Source organism: Ochotona princeps, chromosome 24, assembly GCF_030435755.1.
Source record: "Ochotona princeps isolate mOchPri1 chromosome 24, mOchPri1.hap1, whole genome shotgun sequence".
Lineage (NCBI taxonomy): Eukaryota > Metazoa > Chordata > Mammalia > Lagomorpha > Ochotonidae > Ochotona > Ochotona princeps.
The window spans coordinates 24,407,729-24,420,779 of NC_080855.1; the positions used below are offsets into that span (position 1 = coordinate 24,407,729).

Consider the following 13,051-nt stretch of genomic DNA (forward strand, 5'->3'; position numbering starts at 1 on the left):
GCCTGTGTTGTCAACCATTGCCTCTTTCAGTTCTTCTCCTGTGTCAGGTGCCCTGCCTCTGGCAGCTTGAAAAATACAACTTCCTGCTGTTCTCACAGCTGCTCTGGGGAGGTTAGGCTTCTCTTCATCTCCTGCTTTGAGATGAGGATGCTCCCAGCCAGGGGAAACCATGGCTTGTCCCCAGTCCCACTCAAGTGTGCAGACAGGAGCTGGATGTGGGTCTCTTGCTGAGAGGTGAACCAGCCCAATGCAGCAAGGACAGAATGCCCTCCATTCACAGACACTGTGCTCACATTGGACATGACTTGTCTCCACTGTGCAGATTGTTGGGCCACATCTGAGGAGCCTGGGTTATTGGGAGTAAACTTGACCCCTGGGGCTGGAATCACCTGTTGGGCTCTCTTCCTTCAAGGTCTGGGACTTCAGCTGGGATGAAGGTCAGAGCTCCCAGCAATATGTGATCTTCCCATGTTGTTTCTCCACATGTGTGTTATTTTGGACTTGCTCCCAACGTGGCAGCTGGGGTCCAACAATCCCCGGAGAACAAGCTGTGTGTGTTTAAAGATTTTCTTTATTTTTATTGGAAAGACAGATTTGCAGAGAGGAGAGACATAAGAGAAAGATCTTTCATCTGCTGGCCACAATGGCCACAGCTGAGCCAATCTGAAGCCAGGAACCAGAAGCCTCTTCTGGATCTCCAATCTACTGCTTTCCCAGGCCACAAGCATGGAGCTAGATGGAAAGTGGAGCAGCCAGGATGTGAACTGGTGCCCATATGGGGTCCTGGCACATGCAAAGTGAGGATTTAGCCACTGGGCTACCATACCACGCCTTGCAAGGTGTGTTTTTAGAGTGCCACTTCCGCTGTCACCCTTCAGCCAAGGCAATTGTAACGGACCTCCCCATATTTGGTAGAGAGAAACTCAGGCCTGTCACCACCGTTGCATGGGCAGGTGTCATGGTCACATCATGAGAAGGGCATGAGCAATGGGGGTTCCTGCCACAGCCAGTGTTGGACAATTAAATCTGCTACAAGAGTCCATTGCATTAGGGGTCCTCCAACTTCACCCTGTGTTCGAGTCACTTGCCAAAGGCTGTGTCCACGCCACACCCCAGATGGATTCGATAAGAATGCCCAAGGGCAGGAGTCAGGTGTGGGATGCATTCTCTTCGATTCACTGACAAGCACCATAAGAGAAAGTCTGTGTGGAAGCTAAAACACTCGTCACGATGCCTGGCTCACGCGCAAGTCATGCTGGCTGAAACATGCATCTGGTCTTCATCCTGGTCCTTGTCACAGAGCTCCTAAAACCCCTGGAATTCCCCAAGTGCTGGAAGTGAGAGTACTTTATGATCAGCCCCTTTCAGCCACCCCATGTGCATACCAATGTTGTGATTCCTGGAGGGGTGGGGTGGATCGCCAGTGAAAATTACAGTGCGAGTACAGGGCTGAAACTTTAAACACTGACTGCAGAGGTGGGAGAAGGACTGGAGGGTGAGCTAATGGCACCTGTTTAGATCCACCAGGCTTGGTGGAAACGTGCATACAGACCTTATGCAAAGAGTTGAAGAGCTTCCAGGTGGGGGAGGGGATGGTATCCCAGGACAATGAGTGGGAGACACCTTGCGCCGTGCACATCGTAGTTCGGTCACTCATGAGGGGGTAGCCTTTGTAGTACATGGTTCAGTGTTTCCCTCCATCCTGGAAATTGTTGCAGCAAATTACGGAAGCCAGAGAGAAAGGTGGAGAAACCAGATTAGTCAGTTTGGAACCCACATGTGCGGTAGTAGGGTGGACAGTCTGGTAGAATCTGCGTGAACTTTGGGAGTGTCTTCAGTGAAGCTGTGGGACACCCAACAACCTGCCAGTGTCTCTGGATGACTGGGGAACTGCTTGGTGTGCAAAAACCTGCCTGCTTGCAGACAGAAGAGTCACATGACAGCATAGGAAAGCAACAGGGAGTTAGTTGGGCTCTGGTTGGTGGCATCAGCCTTAGGCTTGCAACACTGCAGCCTCAATGTGGAATATAGGTGCTCCTCAGCTTGGACTTGGAGTCTGCCCAGGTGAGACCATCATGATAGAAAACACCAGAATATCAAAACTGCCTGGAAGGGATGGACACTTGGCCTGTGCTTAGGATGCTCAGGCCCCATGTGGGCAATACTTGTTTCCGACCCCTGACTCCCACTGCCTGCCAGTGCAGACCTGGGCAGGCAGCAGGTGCTGGCTCAGGTGCTTGCTTTCCTGCCACCCCTGTGGGAGACCTCGATTGAGTTTTCAGCTTCTGGCTTTAGCCTGGCCCAGCCCCAGCTGTCTTGCGTATTCCAGGGGAGTGAATTGAAGCACAGCAGGATTCTCATTATTTTTCCCTCTCTCTCATTCTCTCTCTCTGCTTCCCTATCCCACCCTGCCTCTCAAATAAATGATAGCAACAAAGAAATACAAAATTCATTTAAGACACTAACCTATCAAAAGCAAGGGTTAGCGGCCAGCACAACGGCTTGATTGACTGAGCCTCTACCTGCAAGCACCAGGATCCCCTACAGGTCCCGGTTCATATCTCAGCTACTCCACTTCCCATCCCCTGCTTGTGGCCCTGGAAAGCAGTGGAGGCGGCCCAAAGCCTTGGGACCCTGCATCTGTTTAGAAGACCCAGAAGAAGCCCTTGGCTCCTGGTATCTGATCAGTTCAGCTCCAGCACTATTTGCAGGAGTGAATCAGTGGGTGGCAGATCTTTCTCTGTCTTCTCTGTCAATCTGCTTTTCTAATAAAAAAAAATAAATCTTTTAAAAGAAGAGCGAAGATTAGCCTAGTCTGTGTTAAATGTGTTCAGCACATTTGTATTAACCAACGTTTGGGTTAAATTGTGGATCACAATGACTGTCACAGCAAAGGGTTGAATATCACCTGTGGCTACCTGGGCCCCTGCTTTGTGCGGCAAAACAAAGAGCCGTAAGGGAAGGATCAAAACCAGGAGGAGGTGCTGGATGGGAAGTGGGGCCACCGGGACATGAAACCGGTGCTCATATGGGATCCCAGCACATGCAAGACAAGGACTTTAGCCACAAGGCTACCGCGCCAGGCCCACCAAGTGAGCCGCAACGGCCGGTGCGTGCCGATCCGATGCTGGGAACCAGGAACCTCTTCCAGGTCTCCCACGTGGGTGCAGGGTCCCAAAGCCTTGGACCGTCCTTGACTGCTTCCCCAGGCCACAAGCAGGGAGCTGGATGGGAAGTGGAGCTGCCAGGACCAGAAGCGGCGCCCATACGGAATCCCGGCGCGCTCAAAGCGAGGACCTCAGCCGCTAGGCCACGCCACCGGGCCCCCAAAAGTTAATTTTTTTAAGAAGATGTTTATCTGAAAAGCAGAGCTACAGAAAGAGAGGTCTTCCATTTGCTGGTTCACTCCCCAAATGACTCTCAGTCCCCAGCCTGGGCTGAGCCAGACCAAAGCCAGATGCCAGGAGCTTCTTCCAAGTCTTCTACACGGGCAATAGGGGTCCAAGTCCTTGGGCTGTCTTCTGTTGCTTGTCCAGGTGCATTAGCAGGGAACTGGTTGGAAGTGGGGCAGCTGGGACAAGGAACCAGTGCCCATTGGGATGCTGGCCTTACAAGCAGTGACTTGACCTAGTACTCCCCAGTGCCAGCCCCGGAGGGAGGCATCTTCCTTGCCTTCCTTGCCAGGTGAAACGCCTGCTGAGACGAACCATTGGAAAAGGTTGTAGTAAAATGTTTTTCTTTTAGCTCATTTCTGACTATGAGATTTGACTGTGGTTTTCATGCTGGGTGGTTAAATATGTTAGAATAAAAAAAAAGACACACACACATAAAGAGTGAATTTTAAAATGCTACGTAAATACGTGATGGCCAATATTATGTAACTCGGGTGTAGGAGTCCTGAGAGTGCCCGTGAAAGATGAACTTGGAAAAACCCTGAGGCCCATCCCGGCACTGACAGCTTGCCACTATGACTACTATTCAGTTTCCTTTATGGAGTGCTGGTAGAACATTAACCTCATGCGACTCTGAGATTTCCAGGAGCCATCTCTAGCTCTGAGAGCTGGCCAGTCCTGCCGTGGGCTTTTATCGCTTCGCTGTCAGTCTCGTTATACCTGCCTCCCCAGGATGCACCTGCATCTCATCTGTAAGGAGGCGCCATGATGGGCTTATGGAACTTAAATTCCGCAGGGATGCACCAGAAACATCCCAGACAGCTTCATGCCTGTTACATCCCACGCCCTTTGTCGAGTCTGTTAAGGGCACCACCCCTGCCTCATGAAGGACTGATAGTAGCTGTACTTCCTCCACCATAGGGTGGGTGGGGGGCCTGAGGGGCGGTCTCCGGGTGTGGCCAGGCCAACTGGGGACCCTGCCTGTCCCAGCCTGCTGCCAGTAACAGAAGGCAGACCCCTCCCACTGTGAGCCCTGGGAGGAAGCCCACACCAGCCAGGAGGACTACCAGCCAGGAATCTCTCACTGTCAGGAATTGCTGCTTCCCCGGAGTGCAAAAATCCCAGACAGGCTTGAGCTTGGGATCTCAATTCTGGCTAGTGGCAGCTGTGTGACGTTGGGAAAAGGGGCTTCCCATCTCTGAATCTCACGGTCTGGAAGATTAACTCCTACCATCCCTGTGAGAGATCTGGTTTGAGTTCTTGGTTCCTGGCTTCTGCCCTGGCCCACCCCCAGCCGTTGTAGGCATTTAGGGGAATGAACCAGCAAATGGAAGATATATTTCTCAGATAAATGAAGTTTTAAAAGCAGTCTTACTGTGTGCTGCTGTTGTAAGGACTAGCCTATGAAACATCTGTCATAGAGGAGGGCGCTGTTGGGGTGACTTCTGAGCTACCCCCCCAACACACATATAGGGCCGCTCTGTCAGACTGGGAACCCCCTGCCGGGAGAGGCTGTTCCTCTTTCCTTCCACACACCCCAGGGTGCTGGAGCACCTGCTCCCAACTTCCTAGGCTGCCATCCAGCCCTCCTTATAGTCCCTACCTTCGATGATTCGCAGACGCACAACTTACTTGCTCCAAGAGAAAGGGAATAACTTACTTGTTCCATGGGATAAGTGAGATCAGAAAGGACCAGAAAGGACCAGAAAGACAGGCAGGTGGTGCTTGCTCAGGCCCCTGGGGAGAGAGAAGATGCATCAGATTCCAGTAAGAAGCTGTCCTGAGACGGGGCAAGGCAGCCTTAGAGAGTGGAAGCTGCCAAGCCCTCACAGAGTCCAACCAAGAAGAGGGGATGCCAGCGCTGATGGGTAGGGTTGGGGCACATGTTTTGAAAGGCAGAGTTACAGAGAGCAAAGGCAGGGAGAAGGCTCTTCCATCAGCTGATTCACTCTTCAAATGGCTGTAACAGCTGAAGCTGAGCTGGTCAGAAGCCAGGAGCTTCCTCCAGGCTCCCAACATGGGTGCAAGGGCTCAAGCAGTTGGACCAACCTTGACTGCTTTCCCAGATGCATTACTGGGGAGTTGGATAAAGAGTGGAGCAGCTGGGAGTGGAACTGGTGCCCATGCAGGATCCCAGCACTGCAGGCAACTGCTTCACTCACTATACCACAACACATACACACACACATGCTCGTTCACCCCCGCAACGCCCACAACAGCTGGGGCTGGGCCAGACCAAAGCCAGGAGCCAGGAGCTCCAGCTGAGTCTCCTACAAGGGTGGCAGAGAGAGGCCCAGCCACTTGAGCCTTCATCCGCTATCTCCAGGCGCATTCGCAGGGAGCTGGATCAGAAGCATAGTGTGGCCAGGCCTGGAACGGGCATTCTAATGTGGGTTGGGGATGCCCTGCGCTTTGGCTTAGCCAGCACCAGCCCTGGGAGTCTTTTCAGGTCTTCCCTACTTTGCTCTGTGGTTAGGACTTAGGGAGGAAGGTGTGGATGGGGGTCCCAAAGGCTCATGCTGGTCCAAGAGGCTATGCCTTGGTTACTGCTCCAGGGGCGCCTCTACCCTCCTGGATGCTCCCCGGTCCCTGAGAATAGCTTGCGCCAAGCTCTGCAGCCTAGGGTGGCTGTGGAGGGGGCGAGGAGAAAGCTTTGGCTGCCACAGGACCAAACAACTGAGTCCTACACGTTCCAGCCTCTCTTGCAGTTCGGCATGACCTTGTGGCTATATTAGCTTATGGTCTCCGTGTGGCCTCCCCTGGTCTCTTCCTCCTTCCCTTAGTCTAGGCTGAGATGCAGTGGTGATGGCAGGTACTGCAGCGGCTATCTTGGACCTGAGTGGAAAAAAATTGTATTTTGAAGTTGACAGACTAATGAACTCAAAGTAACTGGAATCCCTAACACAAGGGGTTGCTATTTTAATCTCCAAGATCAGTTGCGTAAGAAAATAACTTTCTGTATCAGTCCACATAACCACGGAACTTCCACCATGTTCTTCTCGAACCCTGGTCCCAACGCTGATGACGCTGTGTAGGAATCTTTCTCCCTGTCCTGGCAGTCCCCTTGGCATGAGCACCTCCTCTCCATCAGGCTGTGGACAATGGGACTCCCTGAATACAAATCCAGAGTAGCCTGGGGACGCAGTCCCATCATGTGCCCAATCTTGTTTTTCTCTACCCTGTATCTAGATGGCATCAACTAACAATAAAAGAGGATTTTATGTGAATACATCACTGATAAGAACAGGCAGGGGTGAATGGTAAATGGTATACTTTATGGTTACCATGGTCACCAGAGGAGGGCGGAGTTCACGTCCAACCAAACCCTGAACCCAACGAAATTCTGGTGGGTCCCTCAGGCTGTGAAGCCACAATTGCACCAATGAGGGGCACAAATCCATACCTCCCCATGAAATAAGGGCCAAGGCGACCACCATTTCAACTTCCGTGTCAAGGGGAGTTTAAAAGGCACCTACACGAGTCTCATCCAGGCTCTTCTTCTTCTGTAGCCCTCTCTTTCACGTCTGTCTGCTGCACAGGCAAGGGAAGCCCGTGACTGTGGTTCCCTGAAACAAAGGCCAGCTAAATTCTTTTTATATATTCAGCTGAGTTATTCTTTCCCTGCTGGCCGGCGAATCTAACAAGACTCACACCCCACAAGGAACGCCCAGCTCCCATCCCACCTCCTCTGCTTCCGCCCCGCCTTCCTGCCAGTGCACACTCAGGGAGGCAGCGGGTAGAGGCTCCATGCCCTAACTCCCTGCTTTGTTCTTGCTTTCTGGTTTTGCCCCGGCCCTGCCAGGGAGAGAAAAATCTCTCCTCCTACTCTAATGAATGAAAACAAATAAATTAAAAAACCATTAGGTACGAACTGGGAAGTAGCTTGCTTCAAGGGCAAACTACAGGGAAAACCTTCCCCCACTCCCACGGGGACACAGAAACACGTGTCCCGCAAATCCACTGTCTTTCACTCCCACAGCCTGCCTGAGTGCCAGTTTGAGTCCTGGCTGCTCTATTGCCCATCCCTGCTAATGCACCTGGGAAGGCAGAGGAAAGACCCAAGTGCTTGGACCGCTGTGCAGGTGGGAGATGCTGAGGGAATTCCAGGTTCCTGGCTTTGGACTGGCCCAGGCCCAACCATTGTGTGTATTTGGGAGAAGTGAGCTAGCAAATGGAAGATCTGTGTTGTGTGTGTGTGTATCTTTCCCTCTGTCTCTGTAACTCTGCCTTTCAAATAAGTAAAATTAATCTTTAAAAAAGAAAGAAAAGAGGAAAAAAAAAAGCAAAAGGCCCACTCACAGCACAGGGCAAGACAAAAGCAGGCACAGTCCCCGGCCCAGATACACACATGAAACACTCGTGAGCTGGGGCATCACACAATGTACCTGCGGTGGACCCACACACACACATGCAAGCACACACACGCACAAGGTACACGCATTCACACCCAAGCACAAGCGGTGGAAACACGCTTGCTGCCTCTCGCAAAAGCAGACACACGCAACAGGTGCAGCACACACAGCCAGAAAGAGCACTCGCCACAGGCTGCAGCTGCTGGGCTGTTTATTGTCACTTCCTCTCCCCACCTCCCCCATCCCCCCACTGGCCCCACCCCACCCCAGGGGCAGAGGTGCTTGCGAACTCCGCCTCTGGGTCCCCATCTTGCTTGCTCCTTGGCCCCTCAGTCCCCAGGCAGGTGGGTGGGGTGGGGTGGGCACGAGCAGTCTGTCCACCAAGTCCTGGATCGTCTGCTTGGTCCTGTCTCTAGCGTGGTGTGGTGTCCGTGGTCTGGCCTCATCTGGGAACAAAGAAGGGATGAAAGGGGACGCGCTCCAGTTCTTTCTCTGTTCACTTGCTCAGGGACCCTAAAGAAAGGCCTGACCCTCCCTGACCTCAGCTGCCCTCTTTGTAACACAAGTTTACCTCCGGTTCAAAAGTTCTGCTTTCCCCTTTCGCACTTGTCCCTGGGAAACTCATTCTAGGTGAGACCACAGCTCTCTGATCCTCTTCCCCACCCAATATGCACACTCAGGAGTGTCCTTTGAGACCCAGGCACCTGCCGGAGCTCCCTCGGCCTCCTGACCCCTTACCTCCAGCTCAACGCCTGGCCTTTTTTCTTTCTGAGTTCTGGAACTTGGTCACCAGCTTCCTCTCGTGCCCCCCAGGGCTGGTGCGGTTGGTGTGGACAGCGGCTTCTCTCTTGCTACGACCTTTCCGACTCTTGCCTCCTGGACACCAAGGGAGCGGTCAGGTGGGGGACAGGGCATGAAGCGAGGTTTCCAAGGAGAGGCAGGTGTGGGATTGCATGGGCAGAAGGAGCAGGGAGACTCCGGGGTGGACCCCTCCCCAGGCAACTCACTGGGAACTCCATATCCTTTGGCAGCTGTTCCCCGACCTAGGTAGGGAGGGGACCCTTCGTACCCTCCCCCACCACCCCACTATTACTCTCCCGCCCTCATCAAGGATACGTGTTCCATAGTCACATTCAGTGGATGAGGGAGCAGGAGGGAGTGGCCCGAGGCGGGTCAGGGTTGGCCAGAGAAGGGTGAAAGGATGGCAGGGGGTCTCAGGTGGAGAAGGGGAAGGGCTAGGCCTTACCCAGGCAGGGGTGGGCCAGACTGTAGAGGTCATACTCATCAAGACTGTCATCCTCACTCTCTGGACCAGGGACCTGCCGGGAAGGACTGGCTGCGGGCGGCAAGGCGGTGTACATGTCTGGCCTGGGCACAGTCTCTCTTCTTTGTTGGTGTCTGGTGGCCGGAACCAGTGTCTCTCCTCTCCCAGTTCCTGGGCTCTGCTTATAAGTCTGAGCAACCCCTCCCACTCCTTCCCCTCCCCTCCAGACCACAGCCTGCCTGGCCCCAGCCCTGCAGGCCTGGCTGATGCAATCTGGCCCCTTCCCAGCACCTAACCCAGTCAACAGTAGTCACAAGCCAGGGAAGCAGCAAGCCAGCGGGGGAAGACAGCCCAGCCTGGTCCTACCAGTCCCAGTTCCCCTCAACCCCACCCATTCTGCCCTAGCCCATTTGTTTTCCACAGAGGAGATCCCAGCTCTACCTCAACACCCCCGACGTGGTGGTGGGGGGGCAGGTCTGGGTGTGAACAGTCTTTAGGGGCTTGTCCTTCCCAGGGGGACTCCTTTCTGTCCACCTGCCCTTCCTGTGCCACGTACCCCTCCTGGCCTGGGATTGCATCTCCCAATGACACCTCCCCCCTCCGCCACACACACACAACCCCAATTCTGCCTCCATTTCTAGATCTAGCAGTCCAGCTCCCTGTACTTAACTGAATTGTGCACTTTTTATAAAAGATTTATTTTATTTTTATTGCAAAGCCAGATATGCAGAGAGGAGGAGAGACAGAGAGGAAGAGCTTCTGTCCGATGATTCACTCCCGAAGTGTCCACAACAGCTGGAGTTGAGCCAATTCGAAGCCAGGAACCTGGAATTTCTTCCAGGTCTCCCATACGGGTGCAGGGTCCCAAGGCTTTGGGCCATCCTCGACTGCTTTCCCAGGCCACAAGCAAGGAGCTAGATGGGAAGTGGGGCTGCTGGAATTAGAACTGGCACTCATGGGAATCCGGCATGTGCAAGGTAAGGACTTGAGCTGCTAGGCTACTGCACCTGGCCCTGAACTATGTATTTTACTTCCTTCAGAGACAATGTGCTCTCCCACCTGCTGGGTCATTCCTCACACTGCCTGTAATAATAAGGCTGGGATCAGACTAATGTCAGAAGCTGGGATCTCCATCCTGGTCTCCCACGTGGCTGGCAGCAGCCCAGGCACTTGCATGGTCATGGCTGCCTCCCAGGTACCCACTAGCAGGGAGCTGGGATCAGGAACAGAACCAGAACTTGAACCTAGTCAAGTATGAGGTTTAGGCAAGCCAGGCTTTTTATTGTTGTTTTTGAGACAGAATATGAGAGAAAAAGGGAGAAAGAGAATCTTCCATCCACTGGTTTAGTTCCCAAGTGGCCTCAGTGGCCAAAGCCAGGAACCAGGAGACTGTCCAGGCGTCCCACATGGGTTTCGGGGACCCAGGGACTTGGGTCATCTTCTGCCACCTCCCAGTCCACACCAAGAGGAAGCTGGATCAGAGGAAGGGCAGCGGGGATGGGAACTGGCCTCTGATATGTGGACACTGGCCTGGCAAGCAACAGTTCATCTTCAGCATCACGATGCCAGCCCCCACCCCCACTAAGCAGGAGACGTGGCAGGAGCTGCATGTTAATAATATGTTTACTGGGTCTGGCACTGTAGCGGCTAAAGTCCTTGCCAAGCACACACCGGGATCCCACATGGGCACCGGTTCATGTCCTGGCGACCCTGCTTCCCATCCAGCTCCCTGCTTGTGGCCTTGGGAAGGCAGACAAGAACGGCCCAAAACCTTGGGACCCTGCACTCATGTGGGAGACCCGGAAGAGGCTCTGGGCTCCTGGCTTTTAGATCAGCTCAGCTCCAGCTGTTGCAGCCACTTGGGGAATGAATCATCGGATCAAAGATCTTCCTCTCTGTCTCTCCTCCTCTCTGTATATCTGATTTATATATACTACTACTACTAATAATAATAATAGTTTCCAAAACCACATGCCTGCCGAGGAGGACGTGATGAGATGAACAGGGATTCGTTCCCACATCTATAAAGCAGCTGATTGTAAAGGTGAACTTGGAGTTGGAATGAGACACACTTGGCTACGGAATATTCCGCTCTCGCCTGAGGGATGGAGCAGTGTGAGTCATGCTGGCGTAGGGAGGCCACAGCGGGCACTGCCCGGGCATGTTCAGGCATGTTCGGCAAGTTCTTATCAGGGCAGGGAAGTTCGGCAGACAAAGCATTTTATAATTTGTTGTTTTTAACTCTGATTTCCTCCTCCTCCACCAGCCCCCCACCAGGTGTTCCCTGCTCACACTTGGCCGTGAGCTGATTCCGAAGCTCACGCTTTGTTTTTGTTTTAATTTTAAAAAACGTATTTCATTTGATTTATTTGAAAGGCAGAATTATAGAGATGAAAGCCAGGAGGGGAGAGAGAGTCTTCCATCCACCATCCACTGTTTCACTTCTCAAGTGGCCACACAGGGCCAAGGTTGGGCAGACCAAAGCCAGGAGCTTCTTCCAGGTCTCCCATGTTGGGAACAGGGTCCCAAGGACTTGGGCCATTCTCTGCTGCCTCTGAATCAGAAATGGAGCAGCTGAGACATGAACTGGTACCCATATGGGATCCTGATGCTTGCAAAGGGAGGATTAGTCAATTGAGCCATCACACACCCAAACTTGTTATAATATTTTGAAAGTGTATTTGAGGGCCTGGCGAGATTGCGTAGTGGTTAAAGTCCTCGCCTTGCATGCCCAGATTCCCATATGGGCACCAGTTCTAATCCCAGCAGCCCCACTTCCCATCTAGCTCCTTGCTTGTGGCCTGGGAAAGCAGTCTAGGACAGCCCAAAACTTTGGGACCCTGCACCCGTATGGGAGACCTGGAAGAAGCTCTTGGCTCCTGGCTTCGAATTGGCTCAGCTCCAGCTGTTGTGACCACTTGGGGAATGAATTATCAGACGGAAGCTCTTCCTCTCTGTCTCTCCTCCTCTCTGCATATCTGACTTTCCAATAAAAATAAAATAAATATTTTTTTAAAGTGTATTTGAGTGGACAGGGTCACGGTACAGTGGGTCAAGCCACCATTTGTGATGCCAACATCCATCCCACAGCAGACCTCTGGTTTGATACCTGACAGCTCTGCTTCCCATCCAGCTCGATGCTGATGGCCTGAAGAAACAGCAAAAATATATCCCAAGTACACGGCCCCTGTACCTACCTGAGTGGAAGTCTAGGCTGCAGGTTCTAGCCTGCTGCAGTCCTGGCTGTTCTGGCCATTTGCAGAGTAAACCGGTGCATGGAAGATCTCTGGGTTTGTGTCCCTTCTTCTCTTTTTGTCACTCTGTCTTCTGTGAAAACGAACATACAAATCTTTAAAAACCAACAAAAAGGCAGAAAGACAGATAGATGGGAGCTGAGTCTTCTGACGTTGGTTCACTCCCTAAATGCCCATGACAGTTGGCACTGAGCCTAACTTAAGCCAAGAACCAGAGACTCAGTCTGGGTCTCTGGTATGAGTGGCAATGACCCAAGTACGTGAGCCATCATCTGCTACTTCCCACAGCGGCAGGGAACTTGGACAGGAAGCAAACGGGGCCTCAAACCCAGGCACTCCCACATGGGATGCAAGTGTCCCAGGCAGTGCCTCCAATGGCTGCACTAAACACCCAACCCTCATCATGTCCAACAAGGAGCTGCACCTGAGCTTATAACGCCACTCCCTCCCTCTTGCCTAAGTCAGAAGTACAGTTAGCTTTTGGTTTGCAGGTTAGGGTATTTGTGAGCTCTGTGACACTTGAGAAATGAAAGTGAAGACAGGAGGATGCTTGAATCAAAGCAGAGTTGGGAGACCAGCTTGGAGCAGCACTGTGGCACCAGCCGGTGAAGCCACAATCCATGTTAGAGAATGAATTCCAGGCTTGGCTGCTCTGCTTTCTACCCAGCTTCCTGCTAATGTGCTGGTGATGACAGCTGACAAGGCGGCTCAAGTGCCCCTCCCTGCCACTCACAAGGGAGATTAGAGGATGAAGTTCCTGGTTTCTGGCTACAGTCTGGCCTGGCCTTG

The 13,051-nt window shown here is 52.8% G+C and overlaps 1 protein-coding gene across 1 annotated transcript; it reads right to left on the minus strand.

Annotated features, from left to right (window-relative positions):
- Positions 1-8,032: 8,032 nt before the first annotated feature.
- On the minus strand, positions 8,033-9,169 carry NUPR1 (nuclear protein 1, transcriptional regulator). Its single transcript, XM_004587127.2, has 3 exons — positions 8,991-9,169; positions 8,483-8,620; positions 8,033-8,190 (listed from the first exon to the last, which is right to left on the minus strand). Exons 1-2 carry the CDS (start codon positions 9,103-9,105, stop codon positions 8,490-8,492), a joined length of 246 nt encoding a protein of 81 aa, XP_004587184.1. The 5' UTR covers positions 9,106-9,169; the 3' UTR covers positions 8,033-8,190; positions 8,483-8,489.
- Between the last annotated feature and the right edge of the window lie 3,882 nt (positions 9,170-13,051).

Coding starts and splice junctions, on each gene's coding strand:
- NUPR1 (XM_004587127.2), bottom strand. CDS start 9,105: ATGTACACCGCCTTGCCGCCCGCAGCCAGTCCTTCCCGGCAGGTCCCT. Junction 8,621..8,990: donor TCTGGCCCACCCCTGCCTGG/GTAAGGCCTAGC, acceptor CTTGGTGTCCAG/GAGGCAAGAGTCGGAAAGGT.